This window comes from Peromyscus californicus, unplaced genomic scaffold, assembly GCF_007827085.1.
Source record: "Peromyscus californicus insignis strain IS unplaced genomic scaffold, ASM782708v3 Scaffold_4__1_contigs__length_199733344, whole genome shotgun sequence".
Classification (NCBI taxonomy): domain Eukaryota; kingdom Metazoa; phylum Chordata; class Mammalia; order Rodentia; family Cricetidae; genus Peromyscus; species Peromyscus californicus.
In genome coordinates this window covers 184,192,339-184,206,550 of record NW_026294562.1, presented here as the reverse complement: position 1 = coordinate 184,206,550, position 14,212 = coordinate 184,192,339, and the positions used below count along the sequence as shown (strand labels likewise).

The window sequence follows — 14,212 nt, the reverse complement described above, 5'->3', positions numbered from 1 at the left end:
AAAATGGTAGCTGTATGAGATGATGGATATGTTAATTGGCTTGATTGGGTCAGTTATCTCACAAAGTGTACATATAACAAAACAATTTTGCATGGCTTAAATACAATTTCTGTCAACAATTCTTTGAAGAATGGGGTAGTTTAACGTAGGGGGAAGCTAAAATGTAAACGTACTGCATCCTTTTGTATCTGTTTATGTATTGTAGAGGTATAGAAAGTCAAAATCTCGTCTCTTTAGAAGTTTTTGTTACATTTATTTATGATGGTGTTGAGAGGCAAGTGATGCCTATATCTGCGTGAATGGAGGCCAGAGTACAAATGCCAGAATTGGTTCTTTCCTTTGATCATGTTGGTCCCAGGGATCAAACCGAGATTGACAGGTTTGGTGGCAAGTGCCTTTTACTGAGCCATCTCCACAGCACTCATTATCTCCTCTCTGTATTCTTTTCCTCAGCCTCAAAAACATTTCCCCAGCCAATGCATACAAGAAATTGTGCCTCATTTTTAATGGTTATGAAACCCTCTCACATCTGACCCTGAAAGGTGACAACCTGAGCACCATTCTTCCCTCGCTGTGTGAAGTTATGAAACATCCAGCATGCAACCTTAAGTTTCTCAGGTATGTCGCTTCATCCCTAAATGTCTGGTCACATAAAACTATCTCAGGTCTTCCTATATAGCAAATCTAATTGGCAGGAAAGATTGCTTGTTCTTCAAAAAAAATACCACCACTTAGGGCACATGGACCAGAAGATGGACAAAGTGTGTGTGTGTGTGTGTGTGTGTGTGTGTGTGTGTGTGTGTGTGTGTGTGTGTGTGTGTAAAATATATATGACAACCCTGTGACCAAGAAACCTCTATAGAGTCTGAGTAACAACCCTATCAGATCATTTGCTTATGGTTGTAGTTACATTCTTCTTGGGTCATGATTCAGAACATAAGCTTGAAGACCCCTATCTTGCAAACAAAGAAAGACTTCTTCAGAGCATTAGCTAAGCCCATCTCAGGCATCACCCTTGATTAAGATGTTCTCTGCTGGTGATACCACCACCCCCATCCTGTGATCCATGGATCCTAACATGACCACTTGAACCAGCAGCAGGAACACAATATAAGACCACAAACTTTGCCTCTACCTTCCCTGGTATGTGATATTCACCCATTTGAATAAATCTTCTTAACATGCATCCCATAAGGACTTGGAGATGAAGTAAAACAAGTTATGAGACAAATTATAGCTTCTGTCAATACCATCCATGGCAAATGACCCTTTTTTTCTTTTCCTGAGTGGATTATCTGGGAGGGAAAGTTATGACTTGAATATTTGGGACTCAATTTTTATTTTTATTTATAAAAATAAATAAGCTAATACCTAAAATGAAAGGAAATTCTATGTAAGTTCAATGTATGTAATTTTTGGAAGTAAATATCAGTCTACATAACATGCCAATACCTTGATTTAATTTAGTTACATAGTTATGGTGTAGGCTCAGAGAAGCTCTTTGTTATCTTTAGTACTTTTTACCTGTGTGACATATATCTCAGTTATCAACTTTAAACATTCAAAGTAAAGATACAACTTATTTTCAACATAAAAAAATGGAGGTAATAAAAATCTGTCATATGAGACTAAGGAGACAGAGTCAAGAGGGCTGTAAGTTTGAGGTCACATAGTGACATAAATGTGTATAAAACATTAAAAGAATAAAAATTTGAGACAGAATTTCACTGTGTAGTTCTGACTGGCCTAGAACTCACTATGTAGACTAGACTGGCCTGGAACCCATGGAGATATGCCTGCCTCTGCTTCATGAGGGCTATATTAAAGGCATGCTAGGTAAAAAAAAAAAATGTGTAAGAGAGAATGAAACTTGGTGAACCTAGGCAACTAGACCATATTCTCGTACTCAACCGAGAGACGGAGACCACGAAACAGCCCAAGAGTATACACATTGTGCCCTTGAACAACTAGGGAGTAAAACATTCATTCCTACAATGGGAAAGAAAACTCAAGTTTATCCATGGGAAGCTCAACCAAGGAGAGCAGGCTTGATCAGAAACAATCTGATCCCCCTAACTAGCCCCAGTCAGTTTCCGTTAGCTTTTCACAAGCCTGATTTGATGTTTTGCTGTGTCTTGCAACTTACTCTTTTACTTTGACTCACTATACACCTGCTGAACTCGCTCAACTGGAAGAGCAGATGTTGTCCATCATTCTCTGGACCATTCAGAACATACTCATTCTCGTTTCTCCCACAGTCTGTGTTCTTATCCTACTGGTATTCAGAAATGGGATGACTTCTTCCAGGCCATCAAGGTCAGACAATCGCTGACATGTCTGGACCTCACAGACAATGAACTCTTGGACAAGGGTGCCAGGCTGATGTGTAAGACTTGGAAGCAACCGAACAGCACGCTGCAGAGGGTGTCGTAAGTATCTCCTCTCTTCCTGCGGAGCATCTCTTTGGGGTCTGAGGAGTAGAGAGGAGAGGCATAGTTGACACCACACTTACCAGGCAGTCCATTTGAGTCCACCTATGCAGATACCTGCTTCTGAGTTTTTGACTTTGCATCAAGCATCTTTCTCTTCTCATTCTTCTTTTATTGAGAATTTCATACATGCATATCTATGTCATTTGATAAATTTCATTCCCTATTTTCTCTCCTCTGAATTCCCTCCATCCCATCACCATTCCCTCCTAACTTCATGTGCTCTTTGCTTAAACCCACTGAGTCGGACTGGAGTTGGACAATCTACTAGAGCATGGGTCACCTCTCAGGAACCACATCCCTGAAGAAAATTTGACTCTTTCTCCCCCCAGCATCCATCACCTGCTAATAGCTCCTCAGCTGTGGAGTGGTAACATGAGCCCCTCCCTCATCCAGACTCGGATTTTGGCTGGCTGGTCTTATAAAGGTCTTATGATTGCGTTCTTCATTCTAAATCCCTCATGTGATCCTGACTGTGTGATGGAATCAACAAGAACTTGAGGATTTTACCTTCTGGAGTCAGCTGAAAATGTCCTCTCCCATTTTAATAGCTGTATGATTTTTTGTTTGTTTTGGTTTGGGGGTTTTTGTTTAGGTGGGATTTTTTTTTTTACAGTTTTGAAAATACACATGTACCATGCATACTGACACTCTCACGCCCACCTCCCAGTCTATCCTCCTGACCAATCTCTCTCATTTATACCTATTTATTTTGTTTTGTGACCACCAAGATGAAACAGGGCCATCTGTGAGTCTGTGAGTTTGAAGCTATGTGTTGAAGCCCGGTGGGCTCAGCGGAGGAGACACGAGTCAGGATAGTAATCCTCCTTCTCCTAAAGTCTATCCATGGACAGCAGTTAAGAGGTAAATGGTGGGGCTCTGTGAGCCTCTCCCTTCCCAGACTGGTTGTTAGTAGAGCCGATCCTGTGTGTGATTCCTATGCAGGTTGGAGAATTGTCACCTCACTGAAGCCTGTTGCAAGGACATCTCTTCCATTTTGATGGTCAGCCAGGCTCTGACACACCTCAATCTGGCCAAGAACGTTCTTGGAGATAACGGAGTGAAAGTCCTGTGTGAAAGCTTAAGCTATCCCGAGTGTAAACTACAGACTCTGGTGTAAGTCACTGCCTACAGACATTGTAGGGGTGTGTGTGTGTGTGTGCGTGTGCATGCGCTTAAGTAGGCTACATATGAAAGTAATTCATGATTATTCTAACTACCAGAAATATGCTAATGACTTTCCAGGTAAGAGTGACATAAGAAATGGCATTGGCTGGGGATGCATCCTAATGCTGACAGTTATATATAGCATGAGTAAAGCCCTGACTTCATTATTCCCACAATTTTAGAATATGAATATGTGATATTAATGTTCTATAGTGAATTGAGAGGGAGATCTGGTTTCAGGATCTGATTTCCTTTTTGTTTTTGTTTGAGATGATGTCTTACATATCTCAGGCTGTCCTTGAACTCACTCTATACAGAGGATCCTCTTGATCCTCCACCTACCTAGCACCTGGGTTTTAAGGATGTGCCACCATGCCTGGATTTTTTTTGTTCTTCTGTTAATTTTTTGTAAAGTATGACCCACTGAGCCCAATTAGTACTGCCAACATGCACGCATGTGTGGGATCATCCACTTAGGGCATGGACAACCTATAAGTAGACAGCTCCCAAAGGATAGTGACTCTCCCTCCCACAACAGCCATCAACTACCAATATCCTCTAGTTAGGGGTAGGGCCTCAGGAACTCTCTCCCATAGATGCAGGATTTTTAGCTGAGCTGGTCTTCTGTGGGTGACCACAGGTGCTGTGACTTCATGTGTGCCACAGCTGTGCCTTGTCCAGAAGATCCTATTTCAGAGAATCCTCCCCATCCTCCAGCTCTTACATTGTTTCTGTATTTTTATGAGACAGGATCTCACTCAAAACAATCCTCCTGCCTTAGACTCCCAAGTACGTGCCATCAAGCCCAGCTTGACTTCCTCTTCAAATCTCTTCTTAACACTATGGAACACAAAGTATACATGGTTGGATAGAGGTGGAATTAACTTGTCGACAAGTTCAATATGACCCTGGGGTATTCATCCTGGAGTCTATAGGATCCATTTTCTTTTTTTAATATAATTTTTTTATTTTTAAGATTATATCATTACAACATTTTTCTCTTCCCTTTCTTCCCTCCAAACCTTCCCATATATCCCTCCCACTCTCCTGCAAATTCATAGCCTCTTTTTCACTAATTGTTACTGTATATATATATATGTATATATATATATATATATATATATATATATATATATATATATATATATATATATATATATATATATATATTCCTAAACATAACCAGTTGAAACCATATAACGTTACTTATAGATATGTTTTCAGGGCTGACCACTGGGCACTGGACAACCAACTGGTGGTCCCTAGGGATAGACAACCTCTCCTGCTCCTAGTTTTCCTCAGTTGCCTATTGTTCTTTGTGTAGGGTTGAGGCCTCATGGGCTTTTCCCTGTCCAGTTTTGCCTGTCCATTAATATCACCCTTATTCAGCTCATGTTTGGGCAGTCATGTTAGTGAGACTTTATGGGTGTAGCTTCTGACATTCCTAGGAGAGACAATCTCAGAGGAAACTCTCTGATCCTCTACCTCTTTGAACATTTCCCACCTCTTCTGCGCACTTCCCTGAGCCTCAGGTGCAGGAGTGTGCTGAAGATATACCCATTAGAACAGGGCTCCAGAACTCTGCATTTTGTTTGGTTGTGGTGGTCTTCAGTGGTCTCTGACTTTTGCAAAGAGAAGATTCATAGAATTAATTTCCAAAGAGTAATGGGGCTGCACTGGCCACTCTGCAAAGATTGTTTTAGATTGACAACCCTGCTATTCTGGATAACCGAGAGGTCACTGGCAACACTGAAACACTGGCTCTGTTGTGAGTCACCAGTACAGTTTGTTCTCATTTGCTTCCTGTTGCTGTGATACATGCCATGACAAAAAGCAACCTGGGGAGGAAAGGTCATTTCCTGTTACATCTTGTAGTCCATCATGAAGTAGAGTCGAGGCAGGACCTGGAGGCAGGAGCTGATGTAGAGGCCATGGAAGGGTGCTGTCACTGGCTTGCTCACTTTGCTTTCTTACACATCCCAGGACTACACACCCATGGGTGACACCCCCTAGGGTGGGCCGGGCCCTCCCACATCAACCATTAGACAAGAAAATGCCCTCCAGACTTGCCCACAAGCCAGCCTTATGGAGGCACTTTCTCAGTTGAGGTATCTTCTTCCCAGACGACTCTAGCTCCTGTCAAGTTGACCAAAGAATAAAATAAAGAAATAATGCAATTTGTGTCCAAGGTCCTGGGTTCCATTTTCAACACCATGAAAGGAAGGAAGGAGGGAAGAAGGAAGGGGAGCTGTCAGGGTTTCCTATATTTTTAATCCTTGTTATACCTATGAGCAGCCATGATGCCTACTTGGTTACTTAAATGTGACGAAATATTGAGTTCATGGTTAGAGATAGATGGAAGGAAAGAACTCCCCAACAATACACTGTGTAAATACCCAACCACTGGGATCCAAAGCCTTGAAGAACCTACCCACTAACTAGCCCTGTCTTGAACTTGCAGCCTAATTATGTTAGAAGGCACTATCATCAGTCCAGTCATGATGGCCTATGCCTGTAAAACCAGCATTTGGAAGTCAAGAGGCAGGACAATCACAGCCTAAGCTACAGAGTGAGACCCTATCCGACAAAAAAAAATTCACCACAGAAAAAGTCACTACCCTCCAAGATAACCAAACACAGCCATGAGATAACAATTATCAGCATTCATTAAGCACCTAATGGGTACAGGCTCCCTGCTAGGAACTTATCACTGATATATGCCCTCGTCCATGAGGTACTATAATTCTAATGTTTTCTTTGTTGAGGGATGATAGCTGCATTTACCTATGAGCATAAGTCTTTAAAAGGCAGTTGGAAACTGTGTATCCTTTTAATGAAGAAGTGTTATAGACTCTCTTCTTTGAGTCTTTGCCTTCTACTAGCCACAGGTAGTTGCCTAGGTTTACAGTAGCAGGCATGAGGTTCCCTCTCATACCAATTAATTTTATTTTCTTATTTTTTGAGAATTTCATATATGTACACAATGTATTTTAATCATATTCGCTCTCCAACTTCTCTATAGAAGTGGAATGGGAAAGTGGGATAGAAAAGAGGATCAAGACAGTAAATAACACTAAGGATTTTTTTTTGCAAACCCATATGGAAACCCAATTTATGATTTCATTATAATGTCCTCACTTATTCCAATAACTCTAAGCTTAATTGAAACCATGGCTCAAGGTAGAAGGATGTGGTTTGAGGGTATCATCCCAGAATGAACTAATGGGTTCCTTTGTTCCTGATTTTTGTCCCTGTGCATGTGGTTTTCCAGACTGTGGTCCTGTAACATCACCAGTGAAGGCTGCCGCCATCTCTCAAAGATGCTCAGCCAGGCATCGAGTCTAGAGCACTTGGATCTGGGGCAGAATTGTATCAGAACCCCAGGTACAAGGTTTCTGTGTGAAGCGCTGAAGGAACCCCAGAGTAACTTGAAAAGTCTGTGGTGAGTTATGCCTTGTTGAACTGTGATCTGTACCTCAAAGGGGTTCTCAAGTGTAGCAGATGCCTTCAGGAGCAATTCAGAGAGCTTGAGTCGAGTCAGTTGAGTACTGTATCACATTTTTAGTCTGTGTGTCTTATGGTTGGGGCACAGAGATCAAAAGGACAACAGGAGGGGGTTGGTTCTCTCTCTTCTCACCATGTGGGATCTTGAGTTCGAATCCAGAACATCAGCCTTAGCAGCAAGGGCCTTTACCACAGATCTCTCTCTCTCTCCACCCCAAGTTGAGTATTTTTTTTAATCACCTGGCAAGGGGATGGAGAAATAATAACTCGGCAGTTAAGATCACTTGCTGCTCTTGCAGAGAACTCGTTTCATTCCCAAGCCTGCATCTTGGTGGCTCCAAACCACCCGGCCCCCTTCCATTTTGAGTGTGTGTGTGTGTGTGTGTGTGTGTGTGTGTGTGTGTGTGTGTGTGTCCTGGTGAGTTTAACCATGGCTGGCCATAGATAAGATGCCCATGCTCCTGTAAGTAACTCCTTACTAGTGGTTGCATCACTGAAGAAAAGGTTTCTGGGGAAGGGAGATAACAAAGAAATGCCTCTAAATTCCCAGGAGGTAGGGGAGGCATCAGTACTTCTAAGAGTCCATCATGGTTGCAATGTAGGCTGGTGAGAACACTGAATTGTCATCTTCAGGATTATAGGAAGGGAACCCGCAGCCACTGTGTGATTTGTGGCACAAACCTGCTGGCAGAAGAGTGGTGGTATCAGTGGTTGACAGCCCTCTGGGGAATAGGTGTGTAGCTCAGTGGTTAGTGCTTGTCTAGCATAGCTGTGGACTTGGATTCCATATAATACCCTGTTGGCATACCAGCAGAGACAAATACTTACCCATCTGCTGTGTGGCACTATTCCTGGGGAGATGGGAACCAACGTCTAATCATGAAAGGTAAGGAACCGATGACAGACCAAAGTGAGGACACCATCAAAGGCCAACTTGGTGAACCAGCGGGATTATTGGGGTTACTTACAGGAATATAGGTGAGGGGTTATTTGCAGAAGCAGAAATGACTCAAAAACAGCCACATCCCAGCAGGGGAAGTAGCTCAAGAAAGCTAGAAACCTGAAGCACACTGCAAACCTGTATAGGTGGTACAAGTTGGAGGAGGTCTCTTCCAGGCAGCTCAGCAGGTCTGAGGGTGTCTCTAGCAGCCCTTGCTGCTAATATATGCATAGTGAGGGGAGAGGGCCTAGCATATCTGTCAGTTCCAGGGACTCCCTAAGGCTATTGAGCTTTATTTCTGAGCTTAAGGAACTTCAGAATGAAATCATTCACCACCCCTCTCGGAGCATCCTGCTTCACCTCTTTGCCAACATCCTGTGTTAATGAACATCCCTCTAAGACAAGATGTTTTATCTTTGAGGAAATTGCTACACATCAGTCAGCCCTAACTCCTTTGTGCATCATCTCACTCATGCATTCTAGGAAATAAGATGAGGTCTGTCTGCTATAAACATGGCTATCACGATAAAGAAAAAAACCATCATTGTTAAACACCTGCCAAGCCATGAGCTCAGTGCTTGCTATATGGAGCCCATTCAACATCATGGACTAAACTTAGCCCATGGCCTGAGCTATTATCTTATACATGTAACACTGTGTGTATGCCCATGTATGCACACATCACTTGATCATTTCTATGGTAACTTGTCTCTGTCTCCTGCACAGTTGACAACTCCAGACGGAGGAATGCTTTTTCCTGTACTGAACATACCCATTTTCCTGCTTTCTTGGAGTTCATTGAGGTCTTTGTCCAAAATGGAATTGATCTTTCTCCCCTACCTAAACTCTTCAGTATAAACTATCCCTCCAAACAGATCATTTCCTCACTTTGTGTGATATCCTCTCTCCATTCCTCTTTTAGAGTCCAGTCTATTCTGAAACCTTGGCACCCTCTTCCAGTTATCTAGAATTCGAACATAGCAACATCTAGGAGCTTGTGTTGATTTCACAAGGCTGCATTCTGACCTCTTCATTTCCTGTGGGTATTCTTCTTAAACTTTAAGTTGTTTTTTTTTTTTACTACACTTCTCTATTTTGTGGGGAAGGGAGCTAGAGCATGCCATAACACAAGTGTGAAGGTCAGAGGACAATGAATTGGAACTGGTCCTCTCCTTCTACCTTGTGGATCCTAAGGATCCAATGCAGGTCATCAGGCTTGACCTTTATCCATCAATCCATCTCACCAGCCCTCCCCCACCTGTATCCCAAGCTGGCTTCAAATTCACTATGTTTCAGAAAATAACTTTTAACTTCTGATGCTCTGAAGTGCTGGGACCACTGGCATACACCACCATGCCCAGTCTAATGTGGTACTGGTGATCAAACTTGGAGCTTTGTTCGTTCTACCAACTGAGCTAAAACTCCAGTCCCATTGAATAACTTTTATGGTCACTTTTATATCACTCACATCATCCCTCTACTCAAAACCATCAGTGGCTTCTGTCTCGGTCCAAGCAAAATCTGGCTGTGACCTGAGCATCTTCTGTGGGCTGGCCTCTGCCTATGACCTCCTCTTCTACGGCCTTCTCTGGGTCACTGATGTTGCCTGTCTTGATGCTATGCTTTGTATACATCATGTACATATTTTGCTCTATTATGCTCTGCTTTGTTACCTTGACCTGCCCTGACTTCTCTGCTTGCTTTATGGGGTCTCACTGTGTACACTAGGCTTGCATCAATCTATCCAACGTACTGTCTTGGCCTTCCAAATGGTGTGTGATTATACACATGTACAACATGCTCAGTTTGATACTGTTTCACACAACACTGATAAGCCAACATCAGGCCCTTTCCCTGTCCTGGAGATTTACTAATCCTAACTGCTACAGTTCTTTCTCTTCACTCTCTCATACCATCCACAGCCCTTGATCTGGCATCCCCAGATACTCCCTTCTTTCCTTTCATAATCTTTCCTTGTAAATGTCATACTACAGAGTACACTATTTTGTTGCCATGAGGGCAGAAGCTTTTGTTGCTCACTGTTGAGTGCTTGCAACTGTGTGCCTGTCATACAGGATAATGATCATAGCATTGGTTGAATTAATGAGCTATGTCTTAAATACATAATATTTTTATTCTATGAAATTCTCATACATGTATACCATGTATTTGGTTCATATCCATCCTTCCACTACCCCCAAGTCTTTCCTGAGATGACCTAACCCATCTCCTTCCCAACTTCATATTCTCTCTTATTATTGTTATTGTTATAATAGTATTATCATTACTATTTTTTATTATTAAATTATCACCCTTAGTCCAGTGACTATTGATCATATGCACATGAGTGTGGAGACATCAGCAACCTTCCATGTCTTCATCTCTTTCCATCAGCTGGGTGGGGACTCTGGAGGGCCTCCCTCATCCATGCTGAGATTTTGACTGGCTTGATCTGTACAGGTCTTGTACAGGTAACTACGTTTGCTGTGAGTTCATGTGTGCAGCAGTCATGCACTGTCCAGATGACAGATTTCACATTGATCCTCTCCATACTCCAGCTCTTAGTCTATCTACCTCTTACAAGATGTTTCCTAAGCCTTGAACAGAGAGAGGTTGATGCAAATGACCCTCCACAGCTGAGCACTTCGTTTATTCTCAGCATTGTGACCAGTTATAAGTCTCCTCATTAGCCATACTCACTGTAAAAAGAAGCTTCTCTGACTAAACTTGAGAGCAACACAGATCTGTAGTTATAAACATCAATATTTCTTAGACGGTTTGACAACATGACTGTTTAGTGAACTAACAGCAGGTTCCCCACCAGGGAACTTTCAACCATGTTTACTAGAAATGCCTCATCTGTAGCGGCCTCAAACCCAATCAGAAAGCTATTGGTAACCCCCATAACTGTCCTGCCACTGTTGTACCAACAAGCACAACTTGCTTGGAAGGTGACTACTGAAGAATACAGGAATCCAGTGCTGGGTAAGACGCAATGAGTTAAGTTTTGTATTTTGTCTGCAAGGCTGTATGGATGCTCCATGACTCCAAACAACTGCAAAGACTTTTCTGAGACTCTCAGAAACAACAAGAGCCTGAACACTATAGACCTGTCTCAGAACAACTTGGGAACTGATGCAGTCAAGACATTCTGTGAAGACTTGAAACATAACATTTGCCCCCTTCAAACACTCAGGTGTGATCCTATTTCCTATTTCATATATAGCGTTTCCTACATGGTGGTTTTGGTGGAAGTGAGACACCCAGTGCTACTAAATGGTTCGCGGTTGACATCTGGCAATCAGCTCTATCCATTGACATTTGGTCACCAAATATTTTTTTTTAATTTTTCAAGACAGGATTTCTCGGTATAGCCTTGACTGTCCTGGAACCCACTTTGTAGACTAGGCTAGTCTCAAACCCAGAAATCTGCCTGCCTCTGCCTCTTGAGTGCTGGGTTTAAAAGCATGGGTCACCACATCCAGTGGTCATTCTTAACAACCTTCTCCTTAACCTTAACCACTGATGGGTAAACTGGGGTTGGATAACGAAGTCAACACTGCATGGGAGACCAAGAAGCCATAATTGTTAGACGTTTGTCTTAATAGTGAGAGTAAACTGCAAGTCTTACATGGTATCTCTAGAATAGCGGGAACCTGGTGTGATGGCTCAGCCCTGATTTCTGGATCTTGGGAGATTGTGATAAGATTGCCACAATTGGGCTTACATTCTGAGTTTCAAGCTTTCCTAGACTACAGCCTGAGGTGCTCTTTCAAAAGAGCACAAAGGAAGAAAGTGGCTGGGGAGATAGCTTACTTCGTAGAGTGACTGCTAGTCAAGCATGGGCACCTAAGAACCCACATATATGCCAGGCATGAAGGTATGTGTTTGCCTCTGCAAAGCTGGGAATTGCAGAGACGGGCAGGGCCCAAGCACTTAGTAAACAGCTTAATCTAGCCAATCTTCGAGCTCCTGTTTCAGTCAGAGACACTGATTCAAAAGACCGTACGGTCATGACTGAAGGATCCATGGCTCTGCAGTGTCTTTATCACTACAGATACCTTTTCCCTCAATAAATCAGTATGCAGGCCGAGTGTGTAATTCAGTTGGTAGTGTACTTGCCTGGTGTGTGCCTTGAATTTGATCCTCAGAACTGCATAAAACCAGCATGGCAATAAACTTGGAAAATGGAGGTAGGAAGATCAGAAGGGCAAGGCCATGCCCAGCTACAGAGTGAGTTTGAGGCTAGCATAGGCTAATGAGACCCAATACGCTGGGGCTAGGAAGTTAACTTAGTGTGTAAAGCTCTTGCTGTGCTAACATGAGGACCTTAGTTTGAATCACCAATACCCACATGAAAGCCCTAGGCCAAACAGGTCTATAAGTCCAGTAGTTGGGGGTGGAGTCAGGAAGATTCACTGACCAGCCAGTTTAATCAAAGTGGTGAATTTCAGGATGCCAGTGAGAGATTCTGACTCATAAAAAAAGCAAGATAGTTGGGGCAGGGGTGGACAGAGGGCTCAGCAACTGAAAACACTTGCTGCCCTTGCAGGGGACCCAGGTTTTGTTTCCAGCACCCATATAGTGACTCACAACCATCTGTAACTCCAATTCCAGGGATTCAGTGGCCTCTTCTGAGCTCCCACAGGCACCCATGTAGTGCACATAAATACATGTAGGCAAAACACTCAAACACAAAAAAATAAAATCAGGATGGGGACAGTAGGGTAAAGAATTGATTGAGAAAGACATCCCTATAACAACCTCTGGCCTCTAGATGCAGCCACAGGAGTTTAGTTCACCAACACATATGTGGGCACATATGCATATACCATGCACTCAAACAAAATTTAAAATATCAATATGCAGTTCTACCTTGCAGTATAGTGTTAAAGTGACCCATGAGACATTTAAGGCATGTGGGAATTTTAAATGAATTTCACTGAAGCAACAACCATTTTTCTCCTCTGGTTGTGACCTAGGTTGAAATTTGATGACACTAACCCGAGTATCCAGAAGCTGATCCAAGAAATGAAAAAGAGCCATCCACAATTGACCATTAGCAACGACCGATCAGATCCTAAGAGAAAGGGATCTTCTTTGCCTCATTTCATCTTTTGAGGCCACCCAGTGTCTCTACCCTCCAAATGAGTAATGGGCCTTGAAGGTGTGGATGAAGGCCTTCTGGTCACCCTCTCTGATCTGTTGGTAGCTGGGCTAAATGTCTTTACCCTTTATTCCACACAAGTCACTGAACAATGTTACATGTGAAATGTTTATATCACGGGTTTGTTGAGAAATAAAGGTGAGAGCATTTGTAAAGTCCTGTTTACTAATGGGTTCCCACAAAACTGAAGAGAGATCATAGGGTAATATGTAACACCATTCCTGGGTAGATTTGATCTATATACCACTAGATAGGGAACCAAAGACAGATCAAAGTATGGATACTATGAAAATCCAACTTGGTGAACCAATGAGATTTATTGGGGTTACTTTGCAGAAGCAGCATTGACTCAAAGATGTCTGCATCACCAAAATCCACCCCAGTGTGGGTGATAACTCAAGAAAGCTCACAACCTGGAGAATGATGCACAACTTGCAGGTAGTTCAACAGGTTGGGGAGTCTCTGCCAGGCAGCTGGTCTCATCTGGTCTGAGAGTGTCTCTTAGCATCTTTATTACTTTAACATGCTTAGAGAAGAAAGGTCCTAGTATATCTGGTCAGATTCAGGGTCTTTCTGAAGCATTGGCTTGTATACTTCCTGAGCTTAAGGATCTGCAACAAAGGGTGGGATGTTTCACCTCCTTTTAGACCACCCTGCACCTTAAAGTGATTCCCTCCAAGAAAGAAGGTATTATCTCAGAAGAAATTGCTAGACAACAGTAGAGAATACACAACAGGAATTGAATGGGGCCATTGTTTGATTGCACCTATTTCTGTAGCCCTACCAGTGGATGCTGGGTTCTGCTTTTTATGTTTTGATGGCAGTGCTGGGGATCAAGCCAAAGCCTTGCACAGCTAGGTGTAGGGAGTGGAGGAAGCCCTGAGAGAGCAAAAGCCTGACTGAATGTGTATTATTGACCAAGGCATGGCCATGTCCAGGACTCCA

General features: G+C 42.8%; 1 protein-coding gene across 1 annotated transcript in view; it reads left to right on the top strand.

The window, feature by feature from the left end:
• Window positions 1–13,323, top strand: part of Nlrp2 (NLR family pyrin domain containing 2) — a 47,452-nt gene extending 34,129 nt beyond the window's left edge. The window contains exons 6-11 of the mRNA XM_052760361.1: window positions 454–618; window positions 2,259–2,429; window positions 3,435–3,605; window positions 6,928–7,098; window positions 11,126–11,296; window positions 13,083–13,323. Coding sequence (XP_052616321.1) covers window positions 454–618; window positions 2,259–2,429; window positions 3,435–3,605; window positions 6,928–7,098; window positions 11,126–11,296; window positions 13,083–13,221 — 988 coding nt within the window. The 3' untranslated portion in view covers window positions 13,222–13,323. The remainder of the gene's footprint in view (window positions 1–453; window positions 619–2,258; window positions 2,430–3,434; window positions 3,606–6,927; window positions 7,099–11,125; window positions 11,297–13,082) is intronic.
• The last annotated feature ends 889 nt before the right edge of the window (window positions 13,324–14,212 follow it).